Source organism: Taeniopygia guttata, chromosome Z (assembly GCF_048771995.1).
Source record: "Taeniopygia guttata chromosome Z, bTaeGut7.mat, whole genome shotgun sequence".
In the NCBI taxonomy this organism is placed as follows: domain Eukaryota; kingdom Metazoa; phylum Chordata; class Aves; order Passeriformes; family Estrildidae; genus Taeniopygia; species Taeniopygia guttata.
In genome coordinates, this window is record NC_133063.1 from 8,085,566 (window position 1) to 8,107,766 (window position 22,201).

Sequence of the window (22,201 nt, forward strand, 5' to 3'; positions counted from 1 at the left end):
TGTGAACTTACATTTTACAGGAGTAGTGCCTGCTTCACGTCCTCCCATACCACAGGTGTCAGCATTTCACAGTGACCATTTCTAACCTTTTCATTTGCAGGAAGCTCAGTCTCCGGCTTTTACAGAGTGCGTGCCATTGACTACTGGGGGAAGGCAGGCCTGTCCTCTCTTCCTGTGGGCTACATTGAAGCTTTCAAGTGATGCTGAAGAGTGGTGCCTGGCTTGGTGTCAGAGTGGTGTATGTTCTTTGCAAATGACAACTCCCCAGAAAAATAAACTCCTCCCAGGCTGAGGAGGGCGTATGGAAATGACCTGATGAAGTTAGGAACGCAAGTTAGAAGCAACTGCCCCTGTTAACTCTTTACAGCACAGAAGACAGCATTATCAAACAACCACAACTGCCAGCACAATTGGTAAGAGGCTGCCGTAGGACAGGGATTCAGCCTGGTAACTAGGAATTATGGGAATACATATTTATTATTCCCCGTTTTTTCACTGCCAGGGCAAGCTAAGATTTATAGAGGTCACGAACTGTAGCAGGAACAGAACCATGGCTTCACTGTGTGAGTGAAGATGGTAGCAAAGGCACATGGAGAACCTGAGTGTGGTGAACTGACTGCCTTAGCTGCCAGCCTGTCTTGACTTAATGGTTTGATGGAAAAGTGCACAGCAACAAGACACATTCAGAGCATGAAGTAAAAGATCCCTTAGTTCCTTTGGCTGGTTAGTAACAGTGGGTTATTTCAGAATACTTGCCATGTCTTCAGGGGGATGAGGTTTTTCACTCTCTCACAGAGGGGTTTCTGCCCATCTTTCTCAGTATTTGTGACCATTACATGGATGCCAGGGTTATTTCCCGTAGGCAGAGGCAGGGGTATCAGCTCATTCTCAGAGAGGAGAAGGCACAGAAAGCCCTACCCTCCAGACTTTCCTGCCTTTTCTCTTTTGTTCTTTTGCCAAAGTCACCTGTTTGTGCATTGGCCATCAGCTGCTGCCTCTTTGTGGTAGAGGCTCTAACCCTGAAAGTCCCATTTTCTCTCCATTGCTGTCACCTAGCCTGGTGTTCTTCAGCCCTTACAGCTGACACCTCCCCTCACAGACTGTAAGTGGTCACTCAGCTCTGCCTGGCCAGGAGAAAGCTGAAACACTAATTAGAACCTTTTGTGTTTTCGTATGACAGGACAGCACACTCTTGAATGTAGCAGGGCTACTACTTAAGACACTTAGGAAATTAACGAGGAACAGTTTGAGCTCCTGTGCACAAGGGTGTGATGGCCCTAAATCATGGGCATATGATATGTATGATAGCAAAGCATGTGCACCAGTCTATGATGGCCAGTGTATGGGCTACAGATCACCACTGGCTGTGCTTGCAGGTGCCAAACACTTTATGTAAACAGCAAAGTTCCCAGAAATTGCAGGGGTGCTGCTTTATTCTTCCCTTTTCACAACTGGCACAGTTTGAGCTGTGCCTTTAACAGGCTTGCAGAGAGAAGGATAATGCCAGTGAAAACAGCTGGAGTGTTTTCCATAAGAGGAGTGACTTGTCACACAAACAAATCCCCTACTGCTCTCTTTGCTGACATCAGCCACCTCACCAACATAACAACAAAAACTGCATATTTGATGAAACATTCAGGTCTCAGAAAAAAAGAAGTGCCCAAGTTTGCGCAGTAGGAGAGAGCTGAACTACCTCAAATACCCTCAACTCTTACAGCACAGACAAGAAACATATACAAAAAGTCAGTGTGTGTGAAATGTGACCTTGTATCTGCTTACTTGCTGGTTACTTGTTCAAGTGCATTTACTGAAAAATAGCCTTAAAAGATTTGCTCTGTCACAGAATTCAGATTAAATGTTTATTGACTCATTTAAGTTTTAATAAGGGGCACTTATCACATCCTAGTCCTCCAATTCCTTCTCTGTACAGGCAGAACAGAAAAGGGCCATGGGACCTACTGAATTGAAAACCCTCTCAATTTAAGAAAAGTTACTGAGACATTCTACTTGGATGGAGATGGTAAAAATACATTTTAAACTAGTGATAATTGCCCCTGACTGAAGAACCAGTGTATACAGTTAAGTAAAATCTAGCGATTAACACATGTTGTTTTGCTAGAATGAGGTGGAACGACAAATAAAATTATTTAGAGGAATACAAGTATAGGGTCTTGAGAGATTTTAGTGTGTCTGGAGCAGGGGAAGATGTAGGAGCTTGAGTGGACAGTTCAGTGTGTTAGGATATCCTAACTGAGTAGCCCTTCTGCTTTAAAATTTTCCCACCCTGGCAATCATAATATAGCAGTTTTTATCAAACCAAGGACTATGTACTAGTTACAGGTGTATAAAAAAAATAAAAAACAAAAAAAAAAAACCCAAAAAACCATAAAAAACAAAAACAAAAAAAAAACACCAAAAAAAAACCAAACAAAAAGAAGAAGAAGAGACATAGTTGTAGTGAATAGCATTGATTTTGTTATGCAGGGATGAAAATATATAGATGTGCAAACCATGAAAAATAGAAGATTTCTTCTGAAAATCTTCTTTGCTGCTATGATATAAACTCATTCCTTTAAGAAATTAGCATGTATTAACAATTAGAGAGAGAAGAGAAGTTGGTATTTCCAGGTATGAGTTTATTTCTAACAAATTATAAAAGTTTTTGAAATGGCGTTTTCTTTTTTTATCATTTGATATCTACAGAAAAACGCTATTTAGTACTTGAAACTTGAGATTTCTGTAACCATCTGTTGCTGACTCTGATAGTGTTTCCAAAATTGCATGTTTGACTAATCTCCACTGTTACATGTAGTGATCAGCCCCTCATTACAGTTTGAGTTTTCAGAAGTTCCAAGTATCCATAGCACCGGGTGTGAATAGCTGGTGCTTAGTAGTTCTGTAGTATCATAACCAAAGCAAGGCTGCAGAGCACTCATGTATGTCTTTTGCTGTTCATTAATCCAAATAAGAATATGTAACTGCAACTGCAACATGGGATTATTTGCCTGCGCTTCAAACAAAAGCTTGTGAGGCTATATAAACATTTTGCAACTGAAAGAACCTTTCAGCTGAGTATTGTTGAATTCTGTATATGCTACATTTGTTACCGTCTTTTGTGACAGCAAATAAAACTGGTTATTAATCTCTCACTCGAACCCTGTACAAACAAGATCTCATGGCTGTGTTGTAGAAACTGCTTACAACTCAACTTACTCTTGGAAAGTAAATACTACTCTCAAGGACCTATTATGTTTTAACTCCAGCCAGCAACCAAGTACCATGCAGCTGCTCACTGTGGCTACCAGCACAAGCGGTAAAATAAGCAATTTCCACAAGCTCGACTTGTGGAAATTCCAACATTACATATAATCGAAGCATCAAAATGTCGAGGCTGAAGTAGAAACCTAAATGCATAGATTGCCTCAGTTACCAGAACCCAGGGAAAACTGTTCAAACTCAAGGTGGTGTTATAGTGTCTGATCTCAGGACTTGCAGTGTCCTTGCTGCAGGAGGTTCACTGGTGTGTGAAGGACAATATCCTTGCAGGGTCCCTCCTGCTGTTGCGCAGTCATAGTCTTTCTGCCAGCACTAAAGGACCTTCTGAGGACAAAACAACAGTCCTTTTAATGAATAAACAATTTTTTTATTTTGTCTTGTTAGTGGAAAGTTTGCGCAGGACAGAGATTATGACTTGGGACCTATACACACACTTAAAACCCAGGAATAATAGACTGCTTTTCAACAACCAGCTCAAACAGCAGACAGAAAATGTCTGCCTCTAGATATACGTGAGATGCTTCATGTTGAACTCAACAGAATTTCAAGAGAAGTGTAAATCTCATCAGCATACACTCATGACCACCTGCCTTATCCTACCTTGTCTTTCACATTTCCTGCAGTCATTAGAGACAAATTAATATGCTATTACTTCCATCTGTTCATTAACTTATCACATCATACAGTGAGGACTTGCTTGTGGTCCTGATGGTCCCAGGTACAATTCCTGAGGCATGTGAGCTCTATGGTGTATTCAACCAGAATCACCTCTGTATTTCTGTGATCCTGCAGGCTTTGTCTCATGTGGCTAAGGAGGAATTTCACTGCCTATCTTGTCTGGACAGACTACACCAAGCACGAAAGATGCACTGGGTCCTGCATATTGATTGTATCTTCCCAACTCTCATCTACTCTGGTTTTACAATTAGTATAAACATTAAAAATCACACTTCTCTAAGACTGGTAGTATTAGTCTGACAGTTTTGGCCAAAGGCCACGCTCCTTCAGCTAAGGGTTAGTGCTTTCTAATCAGTTGTTACACAAGTCCTAAGGTCACAGATTCCACCCCAATACTTCCTGCTGGGAGAAGGGTGGAAGTGGAGAACATTCAATCAATGCACTGACCTTGCACTTAATCCAGCAGAAAGGCTGATATTTTTTCAACACTCAGTAGTTCTCTGTCTATGTGGGGTTTTGTTAGGATTGCCTGCTAGTGCTCCTGTGTTTCTGTCCTTAGCTTTAGGTAGCAGCTCACAATCTTGTTCTCTTGTCAGGGTAGCTTTCCCTAGACCTGAAGAGCAAGGACACATTTGTTCAAGCAGGTTGAGAGCCTTATGAGTATTGCCAGGAAATTCTGGGAAATACAAGTTTGAGAGACTTCACTGCATCTCTGGGATAACATGTCTGGTCCTGGAGAGTGCCTCTGGTCTTTGGTTTCTATAATGTTTCTGGCTACTGTGGGTAGGATTGTGCAAGCACCTTGCAGAAGCTGTTTAACAGTGTACTGCTCTGAAGATCTTCAGTCAACATCAGCCTTGTTCCACACACCTTTTGGAAGCCTCAGGAGTAGGGGCTGTTCAGCTTGGTCTTACCTCTATGCTTCATAATTATAACTTGTAAAAATGGTGTAGTTGATAAACTGCAGGGTTCAGCAGGATGCTGGGGTGTTCTAGACGGGTATTTTTATTACTAGGAAACACAAAGTGACTGTGATTTTACTAAAAGCTGACCCAGGTTACCCTTTTTCTACATGGAGATTTCCAAGTACTCTTCATTTTCTCTATTTGAAATTCTTTGCCGTAAATCCAGTCTGTTATATATCTTTCATTTCTATACTTTCCAGATACTGAAAACTGGATTATGAATGCAGAGAGGAGCAAATTACTGTTAATGCCATTAGAAATGCAAGCACCCACTTATTTAAAGCATTGTACAGTGTTACTGAAAGTAGCATCTGTTTCATTGCATTTGTGGTTCTCCCCTTGGGAACTTTGCTGCAGGTAGCTCTGCCTCAGACATGCTCTTGAGTCCTGTTTTTGGCTGGAGCCATCTCACTGCTGTGCCTGCACACTGCCCTGCGTCTTGCTGCCCTCACTTGCTCTCTTGCTGGGGGAATCCCAGCCTTACCCTGTCACCATGCTGCTGTCTGAACAGTCAGCCCTGTCAGGGGATGTGCCCCTCTTACCATCCTTGCCCTCCCCCCTGTTCAGTGCTGGGGAGTGATGCTGCTCCATCTGTGCTGGGAGCACCTCAGTGAGCATCCTCAGTGCTTCTGCTCCCCAACAGACTGGACAACAGGCAATAAAAAAACAGTTTCAGAGATGCCTTTTTTCCAAAAACATTTATTGACAAATGCCACATTAGGTATTCCCTTGAAAATTCAAATATCACTATTATATTGCACACTGTTTAAAGATCCCCCAATATTTTCATGTGTTTTTCAGGAAAAACACACTATTCCATACTATGATTTTTTTTTTTTATGATTAGTTGAGTGGCAACTTCAAGACCAAGCGGTCTGGTTTCTGTGCTTAAGGATACGATCAGAAGCGTACTTTTAGCAGGCCCCTGGAAAGAAAGAAAAGTAAACTTTAGTCTGTGTAAGTAAATTTGCAAAGTGCTTTAACAGCCATTAAGTCTCCAGTGAAACAGTAACTACAGCTTTCCTAGGGTACTTGTACTGAATCACAGTACAAGACTAGGATTCAGGGTGCAAAAGTTGCTGTTTGCATTTCTCTCTGTTGGCACAGACACGGGCAGCATTTCCCTGTTAGCCAAGGGCACTCAGCTTTCCTGAGGACTGAGCCATGACCCTGCAAACCAGCTGCCTTCTCTACAGAGGGGAGTGGGGCAGGGATGCCCACGCCGTGCCCATGGCCTTGGGCGATGACAATACCTGCTCTGTAGTAGAGGACTGGCTGACACACAACAATTCAGATTTTAGCTGCCATTCCTTGTCCCACAGTGCAGAAAACATGTTATGTGGCTTAGTAAAAAGTCAACTTCCAGGCCAGGTAGTTAGGTTGTGAAGGGTGTGAATGCTCAACTGCCAACAAAGAAGAATTTCTGCCTTCTGCAGAGCCCTAAAAATGTGTCTGGCTGCATTTGAACTAGAGAATCAACTCCTGTACCTCCAGAAAAATGTTCTCAAAATGGCATTAGACGTGGTCTGTTTGCATGTATGTGGAGCAGCTGCTGACTCCCCCTGCCAGCTGATGCAGTCAGAAATGCTGCTCAGAGCCCCTCACCCCTGCTACTCAGACCACACAGGACACAAGTCATGATGGAACTGAGTGTGAGAGTGGTCCTTGGGGGCAGCTTTTCATCTTTTCCTGGAGGACACTGTACGGACCCAAGGTAAGGTGCTACTATGCAAGTGGCCAACACAAGCATTTCCAAGAGCAGAGACACCAACTTGTTGCATCCATCCTTGTACTGTCTACTACAGTAACAAGGTTGATCTTCATCTGGTCATGTACCAGTTTCAACACAAAGGATTCTGGTAAGTAGCAATCTTAAGGCTGCAGACACAGCCTCTTGTTCTTGTATGGTTTTCCTTTGTAGCTCTTTTCCTATTAGATCTAACATGAGGAAAATGTTGCTAAAAAAGAACAACTGAGTTTGTTCTGTCACATTAACAGCAAATGCAGTCACCTACTGTGCAACTCAGTGAGTTTGTTAATTAGCCAAAGTACCTGACTGAAGCACAGGCTGGAACTGGCCAGACATGCAGATTTCCTCCTGCTTTTGGCGCACAATGCGCTGGATGGCGGGGGGGAGGCCGCGGGGGTTGCGCGAGAAGATCAGGGAGTAGCCATCGTCACAGGAGCCGTCCTCCTTCAGGCTGCGGCAGGCGTAGGTGATGGCATAGTTGTCATAGTCAGTGTCAATCACCCAGTAGTTGTCCCCTGAAACCACAGAACACACAGATTTGTCACAGTGGGCATGGCAGAGCAGAGGTGACAAACTTCACATGACAGTGATAGCTTTCCAAAGGATCTGTTATCATGTCACACGTCCAGCTTATCTCCACACCATGAGGGGAAGAACTGGGACAAGCACAGAGCATCTTGAGACCATGATTTTCCCCACGATGCTCAGTGCATTTTCACCTTTTGTTTCTTAGGCTAGAAATATTAGGAGGACTACAATTTTCTAGGTTTTCAATGACAAAATACCTCTTTCTGTTTCTTGCTCAAGCATGGTGGAAGGAAGGACATAGAGTACAGATTACATTTCCTATACAGGAAGCCTCAGTAAAACATTCCTCATGTTTTCTAGCCTTGCTTAACTTGGTTCTTTTTGGTGTGGTTTATCTGTCAGTACTAAGGGAATGCACTTCTTTCTTACACCTTAGAAGTCATCCCCAAGTTCCACAGCTGAGGAATTGCAGCTATGGTAGGCTCGGCCACAAAGGATAGGCTTTGAAGGGCCCTCAGTGTAACTGAGGTTCAGCATGAGCAGTTTCTGAAAGATGGACTTGAGTTAACAACTCCATTTGTTTGAGTCCAGCTGTGTCTCTCTGAGGAGAAATGTGTCGTGTTGCTGGGGTGCAGCTGTGGTTCTACCTGTCTCCTCTGTTTAGCTATGAGGAGTACAGGGGTGACTGACTTTAGCACTTCCCTAATGCCCGCAGTGGGCCCCAGGAAATGTGGCTCCCCTAGGCTGAACACCTCAATTGGCTGCACACTGTGTGTGGCTCAATGCCTCTGAGCCTCCTTGTTAAGATATAAAGTATACAAGAAGGATCTGTGGGGAGTCTCTGGATGCTGGCCTTTCTGTGGAGATAAAATGCGCTGCTTGGATAAAGCATACTCCCCAAAAAGGATGTTTGAGGGGGAACTTGCAGCAATCTTGGGCTGAACTGGTTTTTTTCTGCTGATATGTGGTAAGGCACATCTGGACAGCTTTAAGCAATTGAAAAGCATCAAGGGGCTGGAGAATTTAACTCACCGCCACTGGAGAGGTAGCTGGCCAGTCCCTGGTAGGTCATATACATTTTTGCTGGAGTGGTTGGGTCAGGTACTGTGTACTGAGCAGCCATGTCAGCACAGATCACCCAGAAACTGCAATGAGATCCATAAGATTCAAGGTAAAATTTAGCAGCGCGGGTGTCCTTCACTCAGGGTTTGGGCACGAATGCCTCAGGCATGGGCATGGCCTTTCTTAGTGCAAAGTCAGTGTCATTAAGTAAGGAAAATCTGTGACACTTCCCAAACACTGCCAGTGATTGCTGCTGTTCTCTGGTTCCCAGCTCTGCTGTATGGCAACGCTGTGGCTGGGGCAGTGCCCTGACCCTCCTTCAGTTCAGTAAGATTTTTGCCACCCATTTCTGTAGAAGCAGACAGCCACCAAGCACAATAATGAATGTTGTTCCTTGGCTCCCTGCTGGCAGTCTGCAGGGCGAGCTCACCTGCATTTGGGCTCTTTTGAGGTCAGTAGCTGTCCCCCAGGAAGAGGCAGGGACTTGGATATCTCTTCCCAGCAATATGGGCACGGGAATGTCTGTTACAAGCACGATAATATCTACAGCCCCTCTGCCAGCTGTCAGCTGGTGAAAAGCTCTCAGAGCCTTTGAGAACCCTGTGGGTGTCCATTTGTTCCAATGCCCTTCTCTGTTTGGTATCTGTTTCCTTTAAATGCCATCTACATTTCAACACTGTTCATCAAGAGTTACCTGGATTAGTGAAACAGTGGAAGGGTCTTCATTCCCTTCCTTGCTCAGGCTTCCCCTTATCCTGACTTTGCAGAAATAAAATTTGCAGCAACCTTGAGACTCCGCTTGTTTTCTGAAGAGTCCTTTCTGGCATCTTCCCCCTTGCACAGTACAGCATGCCTGCAAAACCTCATTTGCCCATTCTCAAAATATCTTGGTGTGCTGCACTGTTAAGATGTAAAAGGTTCATTGCCACCTGCTAGTACTAGCATATTGGAAGCCACAGATTTTCTTTTTTGCACTCAGGAAGCTGTTTAATCTCTTTACATGCTGTAATTCCTTGCAGTAATCATGACCAACAGGCAAAACTCTAAGCTTCCTGCCATCTGTCCATTCAGGCATTGCAATTACATCTAAGAGTTAGCCACAGGTTTTCCTCAGAAATCTTGCATCTTGACAGCCTTCATTACCTCCTTTACTTGATTGCAATTAATTTATCTAACCATTCCATCAGATAAGATGACTTAATAATTAAATTTATGCAGTAGTTTTGTGATGGACCTAAACCTGAGCCAGGCTGTGAAGAAACTCAGGGCTCAGAAGTGTCTAACCTCTAGTTTCTAATCTAATATTTTGACTGAGCTTCCCTTTTAGATGAAGAAAACCCAGCCATGTTGTGTATTCAGGGTAGGTCACAATCCATGTCCCCCTCATCCAGTACCTCGTAACAGCAGCTAGAGCTGAAAGTCAAGAGAGCTCACCCAAAAAGCTTGACTCTGCCTTTGGAGGATGCCGTCATTGTGCCATCTTCCTCCACGGTGTATTCAGCAGAGATGTTGTCCTGAAGGAAAAGGCCTTCTGGATCCTTCTTGGCCAGGGCATACCATTTCCCTGCGTACTGTCATGGAAGAGTATTAATATCTGCATTAGCCACCATGGCAAGATTAGCACAAAAACAATTTTGTGATCAAAGTGCCTTTCTAACTCCTCACTGCCTGATAAATGCCAGTCTGAGTTTGGGAGGGAATGTAGCACACAGATGCTGCAGTGCTGCCTGGTGAACCCTTGCCTCTGTGCCAGAAGTGGGTCTAGCAGCTCTGCACTGCTCCGTGTGTGTAGTCCTGGTGAATTAAGAATTTTACTGCAGGTAAAAAGACTGTAGCAAGCTGGCTGGAGACAATCTTTGTGGCTGCCAGGGGCCACAGTTGATCTCTTATGGGGAAAAGGGTCTATCCAGCAAAGCAAAAAATGATGACTACATACTCGATTTGTGTTTTGGGGAGAGTAACAGCAGAGAGAAATGGAGAGAGATCCAGGGGAAGAATATGTCCACGCAAAAAATGGGCCCCTGAAAATGTACAAGAGGTATCTAGTAGAATGAACACAAGATCTTAACAGGTGACTGACAGAGAGGAAGACCCTTAAAAGTTAACATTATCAGTAGAAATTCTGAGAAGAGCGGGAACTATCTGTGTTAAAATTGATTCTGCAGTGACACTAATGACATCTGTTAGGCAAGTTATGTGCTTAAGCCTGCAAAGCTGTGATTCCCAAATACAGGAATCCAAGCAAAAGCTTTGACTTTCTAAAACTGGGAGATTCCCAAAGCTCTCCCCAGACAAGATTTGTTTCCAAAGCCAAACCAATCTTGTATAGACAAAGTACTCACCATATCCCATCTGCCCCTAGAATTATGGTGTTTGCTGACCATTAGTTAACATAGGTACTGACACTCATCTGGACCTTTCCAACAGCAGATTAGCCCTCATTTTCTCCTCAGAAGCACAAATTATGTGTTTCAGCAGGAGTCAGCGTTCAGCATACCAGAGCAGGTAAGATTTCCATTTGCTATGGCTCCCAAAAATGACTAGTGGTGGATGCAAGTACCCTAGGGCTTGTGCTTGAGCTTCCTCTCTGATGTGGATCTAAATTATTCCTTTCAAGGATCTGCTCGAAGCTCAAAACTGTGCCAAGCTAACAGAAGATGAGCTCTAGTAACATCCCTGGCTTTCAAGCCCAGTTTTACTGTAATGTTCAGAAGGTTAAACAGTGCTGAGAAAACTACAGGAACAGCATCAGCAACACAGAATATGAAAGAAGTTAACTTTTTGGTGAAGAACCCCTTTAGACAAACAAAACTTGTAATCTGGAAAAACAATTTATACGTAAAGCTTCTTCACATGTAATATCGAAGTAGCCGTAATTACCCTTTTTGGATCAAAATTGTCTTTCACAGAGAAAGACTCCACTGCACAGGTCTGAGCTAGGCTGTATTCAACAGTGTAGAAGACCGAGGCCAGGAAAACATACTGTGCGTATTTCATTCTGCAAGACAAAAGCAAACACGGGGGTTTATTTCATGCAGTAGATGGAGGTAGCTAGTGCCACAGATGTATTTCTATCATTTTAAGACTAGTTTCTTTCCATACTAGCTCCTCCATTGATACTGACAGCCAGTGCTTCCTTTGATACTTAGTCATTGTGGTGCCTAAATTCAGCCAAAACTGGACATCAATGGCAATTTCTCTGGAGAAGTATTTTGCTTGCCAGTAGTGGTAATGCAATTAATTGTATTTTTGTATTATAAATCAAGCCAGACTATGGATAAGGTCAGTAAGAATTGGTAAAAAATTGAAATTTTTTTGGATTTTGTTTTCACAGGACGAAAAATGTTCTAATGAGCTCTGGTAAAGCACTGTACATTGTAAAGATGTTGTTTTTAATTATTTCACAGTGAGTGTCCACTTTGCTTTCAAGCTAGTGAAGCCATATTCTTTATCTCCAGTTCTGCTCACCAAAACCGGCCTTTCCTAGGTGTCTGCTCTAATGGCATAATACACCTTGATACTGGCTGCCCTCTGACCATTCCTTCAACAAACATTACAGATACTATTAATTTTCTAGAGGCTTGATTTGTCATTGCAGCACAACCACTAGGTGCTCATGGCTGTTTTTCTCCTTGGATATCCCACCTCATCCATATTCCAGCATATTTGTTTCTCAGACTTCAGGAAATGAAAACCTTCAGAGTATTTGACACTGAGTACCTGTCCTGATGCCAAGATAAAACAGTTATCTAGCACTTGTCAGCACCAACCAGGCTGAGCTACCAACCCAGAGCCCTAACACCCGTGCAGCTACACTAGGCTGTTCCTAGCTGCTGCCATGCAAGCTGCATTTCCCTGCTGTAGGAGATGCCATTCTGATCCACCTCTGCCAAAGAAAGACCTACCTGCCGAGTAGAGATGTTGGAGATCCTTGAGACTGCTTCAGTCTTTGGACTGCAGGTAGCAGGAGGGTTTTGTGTCAATTGCCCTCCAGCTCCCTTTAAATAAGGAATCTGCAAAGTCACTAATTGGTTATTTTTGCTCGTGTGCCTGAATAAAACACTTAATCTTGGATAATCCATTATGTAAAAACCAACTGTAATCCTCACACTGGTGGGTCTGACTGCTATACTAATACAAACACAGCTTTTACATAATGGAAAAAGCTGCCCAGAAAGCTAATAAATCTGATGATTTGATTGTACTACTGCTTTGTCTCGTTGAAGTCTTTCTGCCTCTAACACATGTTAGGAGAATAAGCACAGAGCATTAATTAGAGAAACACTTGGGCTATACACACGCATCTGCATAGGCACGTGTTTTGTCAGCCTGCATGGAGCAGGTACATAATTAGTTCTTCTCATACCTGCATCATCAAATTAAGATGATCCTTTCAAGAATAGGAAGACATTATGCATTAACTACTTGGGGGAGGGGACAAAAAAGTGCAAAAATGAAGTTTAGCCTTCATGTTTATATCAGAATCTTAAGAGTCCTCAGTTCTCCTGTGTAATGAAACATTTTTATGTACATTCTTCCTAGATAATTTTGTCCACATTTCCAGTCACATAAGTACTACAGCTCTCTCTCCTTCCCTAAATGTTCCTTCTAGTAGCCTCTCATGGGAATACAATACATCAGAAAAAGACAAGAAAGCAGAGATCACTAGAAGAGTACTTTTGACAGCAAACCATGCCTGCCATTCTCTAGCACCCAAATAATTTCTCTAATGCAAAGGTTACTCCTGAACTCTTTCTCCCCGGCTCACCTGGGAGATCTAAGATTTCAGACATTCAAATAGGAGTTGATGGTATTAACAGTCCTCACACTGGGTGCTAAGTGCTGGGGAGCCTTGGACATAACCACTAGGGACAACCATATAATTCCTATGGAGTCAGCCTGGAATGTCCTGAAGCTTTTGATTCTGATCCAACAGTCTGGACTTCCAGAGTGAGGATAAAGCCTTCTGGATGTTTTGGGCTTACTCCAGTGATCACTTACTGCCTCTTGCCCAGGACCTCTTGAACAGAAGCGCACAGCTTTGCCCTGCAGCTGGTGTGAACTCTGTTGCTTTACAGGCAGCTTGTTTAGGGTTTGCATTGAAGCATTTTGCCTGGAAAAAGCTGTCCTTGCTTGCTGCTAGAGGCAACTTTGATTTGATCTCTGTGGAGCCTCCATTTACACTTTAGAGGGAGGCAGCGGTAGTTTGGATGCAGTGACTGAACCCATCCTATTCATGCCATCTGTGTGTCTTCAGAGGCATCCTGGGCAAGTCAGCACAGAAATGAACTCATGGTAATTGGGACTGCTTGGCTACTTAAAGAGTCGCATAAAAAGTAACTTCTTTAACTGCACTTAAGGGCTAGATGCCTATTAGATTTTAAAGGGACTGACACAGAATGTAAAGCATGCTCTTTCACCCTGACAAACTGCAGTGTTTTCAGTAAATTAGAAGGCTTCCAAACACTTATCACTTCATCTGTTTTCAACAGAAGAGATTAGTTTATGTCCATGTGAGACATAGGTGACACTTGAAGCCATGCTTAGATGAACCACTTAATCCCCTGGGGATTAGACACATGCTAATAATAGCTAATCACAGCACAAGATTTTGGTTGGTGAGCATAACATCTGTCACTGCATTTTTTGCTCTTTAGAGCAAGAAGAAAATAAAATCAAATTTACCTTCATTTTTGCTGTATTATGGCTATTTGTTCTGGGCATAGGGGAAAAAGGGGGAGGAATCAAAGCATTGAAACATATTCCTGGGTTTGTTGAATTTGATGTAACATGAAACAGATTTTATAAAACAAAGATGCCCAAAGATGTGTTTGGTTGTCAAAGAAGATACCCAAGAGCCTGTTCCAGACTTGCTCACCAAAACTGGCTGGTTTTTAGTGGAAGTGATGGGCAGACTGTTTAGTGTACTGAATTCAGCACAAGGATCACTGGTAGTTTTAATGACATGCAGCAAAACGGGTATGCAGGTGAGATGGTTAATCTTATCTTCTTCCCTGTCCTGTGAAATACTTCACCAGCAGTTTCAGATTTCCTGCACCTAGCAGGTCCTCCTTTTGCCTTATTATTGGAATAAGCATTGGGTAAACTGCTGTGGGAATTGCTGCAATTGCACTGTCATGTCGGATTTAGTAACTTCTACTGCTAGCTTGGCAGCAGATGGCGCAGGATGAGAGCTCTAAATATGCTCCTGCATCAAGCACTAAGTTCCCTGCTGTCCAGTGGGTGATAAAATTGTGGGTTTGTTTGCCAGGGCACTGGAAAACAGCTACAGGTGTGTGCATTCAGAGTCCCCCCGGACAGCTTCTGCAGTGGTTATTGCACCATGAGTTCTGGGCACTTGATCCTCCAGCTAATTCGTGCTGCTGATGCCAGGCTCTTTTTCAGGGAGGAAAAAGGAGAAATAAGGTTTCCCCACAGTGGGACACCATATTTAGGACATAGAGGTTTTCAGTTTCTGTGAGTTCTGCTCAGCAATGTGGATCTTTTCCAAGGAAGTGAGTGGTGCAATGACGACGAAGAGGAAATTGTTTGAAGTTTGTTCCTCTGTGGTTCAAGGGTAAGATTCTTGGGTGTGTTATATAATTAGGTTAAAAAGGCATCATAAATCACTGCCTTAGGACTTTCAAGGTAATATTCAAATACCTCACAGTTTTAAATGACAGGAATTGAGACACACCTTTCCCTTCTGAAAAATGATACTGTAATTATTTCTGAATTTATTGACTGACAGTTGGCAGATAAGGACTTCACATACTCCTGTGCACAAAACACATCTCAGAAAAAGATGCACACTTTTCACCCTGTTTTTAAGTGAAACAGAGGGTGCTGCTCAAAGCAAGAGAAGTCAAGAAGCCTCATCCTCTCTGTCATGGTGGGCAGTAAGCCTGGAGGAAATGGTTTTCTCAGAGCCTTGACAAGAGCTTACCAGAAAAATTAAGTTCCAGCCTCTCTTCCAAACTCTTCCATATCTTGCTGCCTAGGTAGAACAGGGTGACTGCAGAGCTGGCTAAAACCAGCAGGATCTCACCACACAATGACCTGCTGGCCAAAGAAGAACATTTAAGGCTTTGTGCCATCTGCTGGTTTCTGCACAACTGTGCAGATGGCAGCTGTACCTCCATCAGTGAGCTGCTGGATTTTCTCCCCAGCCATGGCAGTTTCCCAAATGGCCTGCTGCTAATCTTTACCAAAGGACAATTCAGACCTGAGGCAGCCTCATGAAAAAGAGACTATTTGGGGCCATCAGAAAAAAAAGATGGACTTTTTATTTGTAATTTTCTATTACTTACTATAAGGCACATTGTTGACATATCTCTATACCTATCTAATATTTACTACTGCTAAACTGATCCATTTCCAGACATCGGCAGGTTTATTCATTTTAGTTGCAACACTTGTTTAAAGATAGAATATTTGCCTTTTTCATTCCAAGCTGCCAGGTCCTGGAGGGCAAAGGGCAGCCCCTTCAGCCCAAGAAGAATGGAGAGCCTGCCATTTCATTGTGGACAAGGAGGGAGGCATCTGCAATCAGGAAAGGAGCTCAGTTTTGTGGAGATAAGGTCTTTACCATTGAAAAGATCTCTGATATACCTCTAGGGCCTGATCCTGTTCTTCTCTTGGGGGAAGGCAGAGGAAGGAGGTGGTTTCCTTCAGGCAGTGCTAGCCTTTCCTACATTTTGAAATGAAGTAACAGACCGGAGTTAATTAAATCGCCGGTGTTATCCCCAGGATGCTTTCCAAAAAGAAGGAGGCACAGAGGTCGTGTGAATATACCTGAAGGTATAAGCAATGCATGTAGTATTCTTCTTCCTTTTCTGTTCCTGCAACAGAAACAGCTTAAGACAACAGCAGCAGCAACAACAACAACACAAAGAAAAGAAAAAAAAAAAACCAAAACCAAACCAAACCAAAAAAAACCCAAAAACAAATAAACAAAAAGCAGGAGTAAATCTACAGGTTCTAAGTGGTTGCAAAGAATGCAAAGTATGATGTAACAAGAAACCATATGTCCACATGTTTCAAACAGTAAATTCTGCCCGCAAATTATTGTATCAGATTATTCCAATGGGATATATACAGCTCCTTCCATAGCATGCATCTCAGGGTGCTTTACAATAGTGATACTGCTGGCAATGAGTTTGAGTAGTTGTGGGTAAGCCAGGATGTCCATGCCAGCCCTGGTGATGGATTTAAAAGCTAAAACCAGAAGCACAAATTACCAAAGCCAGGGAAATCTGTATGTGCAGTCAAAAGCCACTGGCCGGGCACCTGGCCTCAGTGGGTGTTAGAGGACACAGTTTCCATGTGGAACAGAAGGTGCAAGGAGGGAAGGTTTAGGTCAGAGCACCTTTCTGCACTCCAAAGGGAGGGCAGCTGTGAACACAAGGCTGATTAGTGAGTCACAGGGCTAAGACAATAAGCAAAGGTTTCCACATCCAACTGTACTTCAGATTTCTCTATCTGCTTCTTCTGCAGGAGAAATGGATGTAAGTATGGAGTGTGGGGAAAAAGAGGAGTTTTCTAAGCTGTCAAAAATGATAGAATGACTTTTTTTTCACAGAGGATTTGTTTGTTTATTTTATGTTTCAAGCCTCTAATCTTTAAAGCTGCAAGACCTTACATAGCCTAAGCATTCCATGGACACGTTTTCATCATGGCACACTTCCCATCACTTACATGGAAAAATTATTTATTTTATGAACAGAAGTTCCGGTCAAATCTCAGAATCCCATGGTTACCACCTCTGTAAATTTACAGCTGGAATACTCAACCTGAGGATCAAGCTACATCTGCTTCAGACAGAGCAACAAGCTGGAAACACTGAAAATTGCAGGGTGGCCTCAAAGAGAGAGGCCCATTAAAAATACCACCACAGCAGCCACCTCCGCTGTAGGAACTGGGCACTAAGCATCCCTCTGCCCACAAGAAGAGAAGGAAGAGGAGGCAGGACAAAGTGTGGCTCAACATCACCAAAACCTCTGCAGGACCCCCTGAAATCCTGTGCCTGTAGGCCTGGCGTGGGGAGCTGTGGCCACTCCTGTGAGGAACAGTGAAACTCCTGTTGTTGGTCTCTGGAATATGACTACTTGCTTTTCTTTGCTGCAGCCTTGTGTCTGCTAGTGCTGCAAACCTCTTTATATTGTTCTGACAGGTGCACTGAGATTACACAGACACTTCCAGCTTTTCCTTGTGATTTTTCAGCTTGAATTTGTCTTACCCATGGTGGCTATGCTTGTTCCCACCCTTCTGGTTCCACAGCTTTTCAATCCTTTTTAATTCCTCATTACTTGCTCTTCCATTACTCTTGAAGTTAAAATAATTCTCTACACATCCTTTCTTTTCTGCTAACCATCCTGCTGTCTTTTTTCTCTCATTGTGGCCCTAATTCCCACAAATAATTTCCCTCATCTGTCATGCTGTCCTCTTGTTCTGCAAACTTCTGCAAATCTTTCCTTACAGCCTCTTTTCTTCATTGTTTCTTCATGAGACTGCATAAGCAAACACTTCTGGTTACATCTGAGTACATATTTTTTGTCAATAGTGTTCCTTCTAAGAATTTTTGTATGTCCTACACCACTGTGCTTTCCTTAACTCCATACCCAGAGCATTTTGGGAAGAAACTTAGGAAGTATTTTGTGCACATAGCTTGGTTTGAGAAGAGTTTAAAGATATTTTTAGTCCTTCATCTTCATAGAACATTTGATGAATGAAGTAATCTTCTTATTCTAGGTCCGGTGATCTGTGCTAAGAGCTTTGGATAGACAATCTGTCAATTGAAGCACAATAAACTCATGTGCACTTACGGCAGAAATTGCCAGTGTTACAGTATTATAATATTTTTTAACAGAGCCATCTCTCAATCAAATAAGGACTAAGAGAATCTGTGCATATTTACAACATATAGAAGGAGGAGGAAGTCAAGAAGGCACATCCAGCCTGTGGTGACTTGGGCTCAGGTACATTTCTAGTCTTCTGGCATGGCAGAGATACATTTCCTCATAAATATCTCTCAGAGTAGTAACAATCAGACTTGACAAACACCAAACTGACCTGTGTGCTCCCAGAAACCCATGCCCCTTCTATAAGAACCATTCAGATGGAAATCTCTGACTAATTCCTGCTATTCACCAACGCAATACAAAAAGTTGTATGCAACTTTTAAGATAATTCTCCAAAGGAATTAATAAATTGAGGGATGATGTTCCTTTGTCATTACAAGGTGGAGTCAACATTCTGGCCAAAAACGAAAGCATGTGACAATGTGCTTCCCCTTTGCAATGGGACTGCCAGCAGCACACTTTCTCCTGCACACAGAAGTGCAAAGGATTTATGCATTATTGCAAGCATTTCGTGATCTGGTTACAACTCAGCTATCAGCTGTCCTGCCAGCAGGGAAATACAGCTCTAGCATAGCCAGCTACTGCTCAGCTGCATTTTCTGCAGAGCTAGAGTCTGCTGCCATGCTCCTGTGTGTGAGTCAGATTGTGTTTCTGTGTGACAGTCAGATTGCACTACAACAAACGCATCTCAAGCTGTGCTCATGGACATGCTGCAGCTGTCACTTGTCCCCATGGCTGCCAGCCTGCACCTCTGTCGGGCTCCAAGCAGCTCCAGGGGCAGCACTCAGTGCCTGCCCAGGCTGGAGGAGGTTCCCCAGCCCCTGAGCTTGCAGTGAAGAGAAGCCCTGATCTCTGCACCCCCAGACTGGTGCCATCCCCCGTGCACTCTGTCCATGTCTAGGACGAGATCCCAGGTGGCAAGGTCAAGCTGTGATGGCATCTAAAGGTCCCTGGAGAGCCTCAGAGGGGAAGGACAGGAAGAGGATGCTGAGCAAGAGCCGTAAGGTTTTGCATGCCAGCCCTCCATGTGACAAGTGACAATCCATGTGCAGCTGAAGGAGGGGGCCAGACTTTGGGGGACAGAAGAAGACCCTGGCCCAGGAGGGGTGAGAGACATGGCTCTGATCCTCACTGGGCTCCCACGGCTGCAGGCAGGAAAGCTTATTCTTGTATAGAAGCAGGTGGCATGAGAATATTATGCGGTAAATCAGATAAGCTGCAATCTCGTTATGCCAACAGATGAGTGGGACAGAAAGGTTTGAGTATAGCTGTCAATACAGCACCCTGTAAGGATAATGCCTAATCAAATTAGATTAGACACCTGCAGCTCCCATCCCCACAGCTTCTTGTTTAGGAGGAAAAACAATGTTCCCATGTAGAGGGAACACAAAGCATCTTAGCAGCCTGAGCACCCTCAGCACATCCCATTCTTCTTTTTGCTTGCAAGGCAGCGTTTGCCCCTATTTGGACACAATCCCATAAATGGCCCTAGCATTACTGCTTTTCCTGGGCAGTATGTTTTGCACCACATCAGCCAGATTATTTTACTCCACAAATTTTCAGTAGTTTTCATGCTAGGACTAGGGAGAGACTGTCATGTGAGTTGTTGGGAGGGGAGGACTTTTAGTGCCTGGAATTTCACCTTGTTTTCCCACCTAAGCCTTTGGGACGGCTTAAATATTTAAGGTTTCCACCTGGAACACTGTTTCAATGACATCTACTGACATGTGACATAGCAGGGGTCTTATGCCAATTCTGCAATTTGTGTTTAAAGCTATTGAAAAAAAGTTTGTGCAACCACACGTGTTCAGATGTTATTATGCTGTGTGACAGTCTAGTGCAAGTTTCCTAAAATAGCAGCCTCATCCTCCTCCAAAATCCTCCATTGTCTGCCTAAGGCCATTCAAAGAACATTATCCTATTGCAAGCTTAGACTGTATCTACTTCAGTTCTCATTGTTATGCCAGCAGTGGCTGTCATGGTGTCGCTTGAATATCCCTGAAAGCCCAGGGAACACTTATATCTCTGTGAGTCTTTTAATTCTGAGTACATCAGCCCACTAAAGGGTTGCTCTGGCCCTGCTGGCTCCATTTGCAAAGGTAATTTGGATTTCCACCTGCCATTCCTGCATGGTTTCAATTGCATGGCAATCACATGGCCCTGGTTTGCCTCAAGAAATGCTGCCTCAGTTTCTCCACTTCTGCAGCTGTGAACATCTGTACATTTGGACCTTCATTCTTCTTCCTTGTTAAGAGGAAATTTTATTGCTAAATTTCAAACCCTGAGTGCAGAAGCAGGAATGGATCTTGGATCTTTCATATTTGGAGCCTGGAGTATCATGGTCAGACACTTTTTCTTCTGAATATTTTGAAACAAAAGCACTTACCTTGAACTGAACATAAACTTTCACACCAAATGAAGCATGAATATCTGGAAGGTTTGTATCCAAAAGAGTGCCAATTTTGATTCAATATGAATAGTTCAGGCTTTTGCAATTTTTCAGCTCCCAAATCACAGCTGAAAAGCACTTACAACAATTTTCATAACCCTTAGTGCACCCACAAAACCTTTTTTTCTGTCAGGAAAACACCACATCTTACCAAGTTCAAAGGACCTTCTGTTCACATGCAGGGCATCCTGAGTACATCCTCTAACTGCATTGCTCTGTCCTGTGATATCCACTTCATATCATTCCTGGACATTTTGATCATTCCTATGTTTCCTGCACTTTTAAACATTTCTGATAAGTGGCTATTTCTCTCCTTCCACAAATCTGACCAGGAGGATCATAAAAACTGCCAGGCAACAATATGCTGGACTGTAAGAAGAGCTAAACTTCACTTCAGGCTTTCTTCAAAGACCTGGTGAGAGAAAACTTCATTCCTTTGGGATACCAGAATCCAAAATGTGTTAGTCTCCTTGAAAGACATTTAATTGGTTTTACTTCAACCTTTTTCCTCCCTGCCACTGTGGGATGAAACAAGGCTTGTATTTCACCACATACTGGAAGGGCCCAGATTGCTACTGGAGGAGAGACATTGAGAGGCAGAAGACAGCCTCCAGCTTTCCTTGTGTTAGTCATAAATAAAATTACTCCCTTCTGGGAGGTTTACACAGCTGCAAATGAGTTTTTACTGGTGTACAAGCAATGGTTTCCTTACATATAAGTGGTCTGACAGGCCATAGGCAGGAAGGCTGGACACACAGAAAAATGTGTTTCCCTCCAGCTGTAAGAAATTGTTTGTCTATATCAATTCCAGCTGGCTGGTGTGCATCTCTTCTGACTAGAAATGCTTCCTGGGAAAAAGGATGACACCCCTGTTTCTAAAGGTTACTTAGATAAGGTGGGAGCAATGTCTTCCCACTGTTTTGGAAAGCTTTTATTTGCAGGTCTAAAATCTACTGTCCCATACGATCATGGAGAACCAACTGTTCTTTTTTCTTAGCCATAGCCTTTTATACAATGGGGAACTGTTTGGTTAGAAAAGAGAAGACTCAAAAAGAGACATGAGAACCTCAGTCTTTCCTCAAAGGTCAGCTTTTCCCAGTGTATTCCAGGTGAGACATCTGTTTAGAACAACATGGCATAATCTGTTATGCAAGAGAAGCTTCATCCTAATGGATGTGCACCTCCTCCTGCCTGGCAGTCCTGACAGATTGTGCAGCCTTTGTAAAGCTGAGGTAGTGGCCTATCCCCACGAATTCTCCAGGTGACTGCTCTCCACGTAAGTAGGACTTTCCATGCCTCCTTGGTGAATTCCAGTCCTCTTGTCCTGAGCACAGCTGCATCAGTTCTAAGATGGTGCTCAAACACATTTACAGACACCTGACTGTGGCTTACTCACTGGCTTAATATTTTTACACCCATCAGTGGAAATATGGACATGCTCTACATCTGTTAAAGCCTCCACAGAGAATCCTATTCAAGAAATTATATATTTCATTCATGAGCTACTAAAACAAAGTATTCATCTTTCAAATACTTTTGCCAACACCTTCTCACTATCTCATCTAAGCTCTCACTGTAAGACACAAAATATCTATTGTGCTATTTCCTTATCAGTCAAGAGTTGTGAAAGCCA

At 43.2% G+C, this 22,201-nt stretch overlaps 3 protein-coding genes across 5 annotated transcripts in view; 1 reads left to right on the forward strand and 2 right to left on the reverse strand.

Moving 5' to 3' along the window:
- Positions 1 to 222, reverse strand: part of SLC26A1 (solute carrier family 26 member 1) — a 38,277-nt gene extending 38,055 nt beyond the window's left edge. The window contains exon 1 of the mRNA XM_041711035.2: positions 87 to 222. Coding sequence (XP_041566969.2) covers positions 87 to 94 — 8 coding nt within the window. The 5' untranslated portion in view covers positions 95 to 222. The remainder of the gene's footprint in view (positions 1 to 86) is intronic.
- IDUA (alpha-L-iduronidase) overlaps positions 1 to 3,155 on the forward strand; it is a 47,079-nt gene extending 43,924 nt beyond the window's left edge. For all 3 annotated transcript variants that reach the window (XM_002188755.7, XM_072922766.1, XM_072922765.1), the window contains one exon: positions 101 to 3,155. In XM_002188755.7, coding sequence (XP_002188791.4) covers positions 101 to 201 — 101 coding nt within the window. In that variant the 3' untranslated portion in view covers positions 202 to 3,155. The remainder of the gene's footprint in view (positions 1 to 100) is intronic.
- A 2,443-nt stretch (positions 3,156 to 5,598) lies between these two features.
- Positions 5,599 to 10,267, reverse strand: LOC100221794 (purpurin). The gene is made up of 4 exons (XM_002187937.6): positions 9,694 to 10,267; positions 8,230 to 8,342; positions 6,972 to 7,184; positions 5,599 to 5,844 (listed from the first exon to the last, which is right to left on the reverse strand). Exons 1-4 carry the CDS (start codon positions 9,729 to 9,731, stop codon positions 5,834 to 5,836), a joined length of 375 nt encoding a protein of 124 aa, XP_002187973.3. The 5' UTR covers positions 9,732 to 10,267; the 3' UTR covers positions 5,599 to 5,833.
- Between the last annotated feature and the right edge of the window lie 11,934 nt (positions 10,268 to 22,201).

Excerpts from the sequence above, each read along its gene's own strand:
- LOC100221794 (XM_002187937.6), bottom strand. The coding sequence starts at position 9,731 with ATGACGGCATCCTCCAAAGGCAGAGTCAAGCTTTTTGG. Across the intron at positions 8,343-9,693 it reads GGCAGAGTCAAGCTTTTTGG|TTTCTGGGTGATCTGTGCTG; the intron begins GTGAGCTCTCTT and ends ATCTCATTGCAG. Across the intron at positions 7,185-8,229 it reads CAGCTACCTCTCCAGTGGCG|GGGACAACTACTGGGTGATT; the intron begins GTGAGTTAAATT and ends CTGTGGTTTCAG.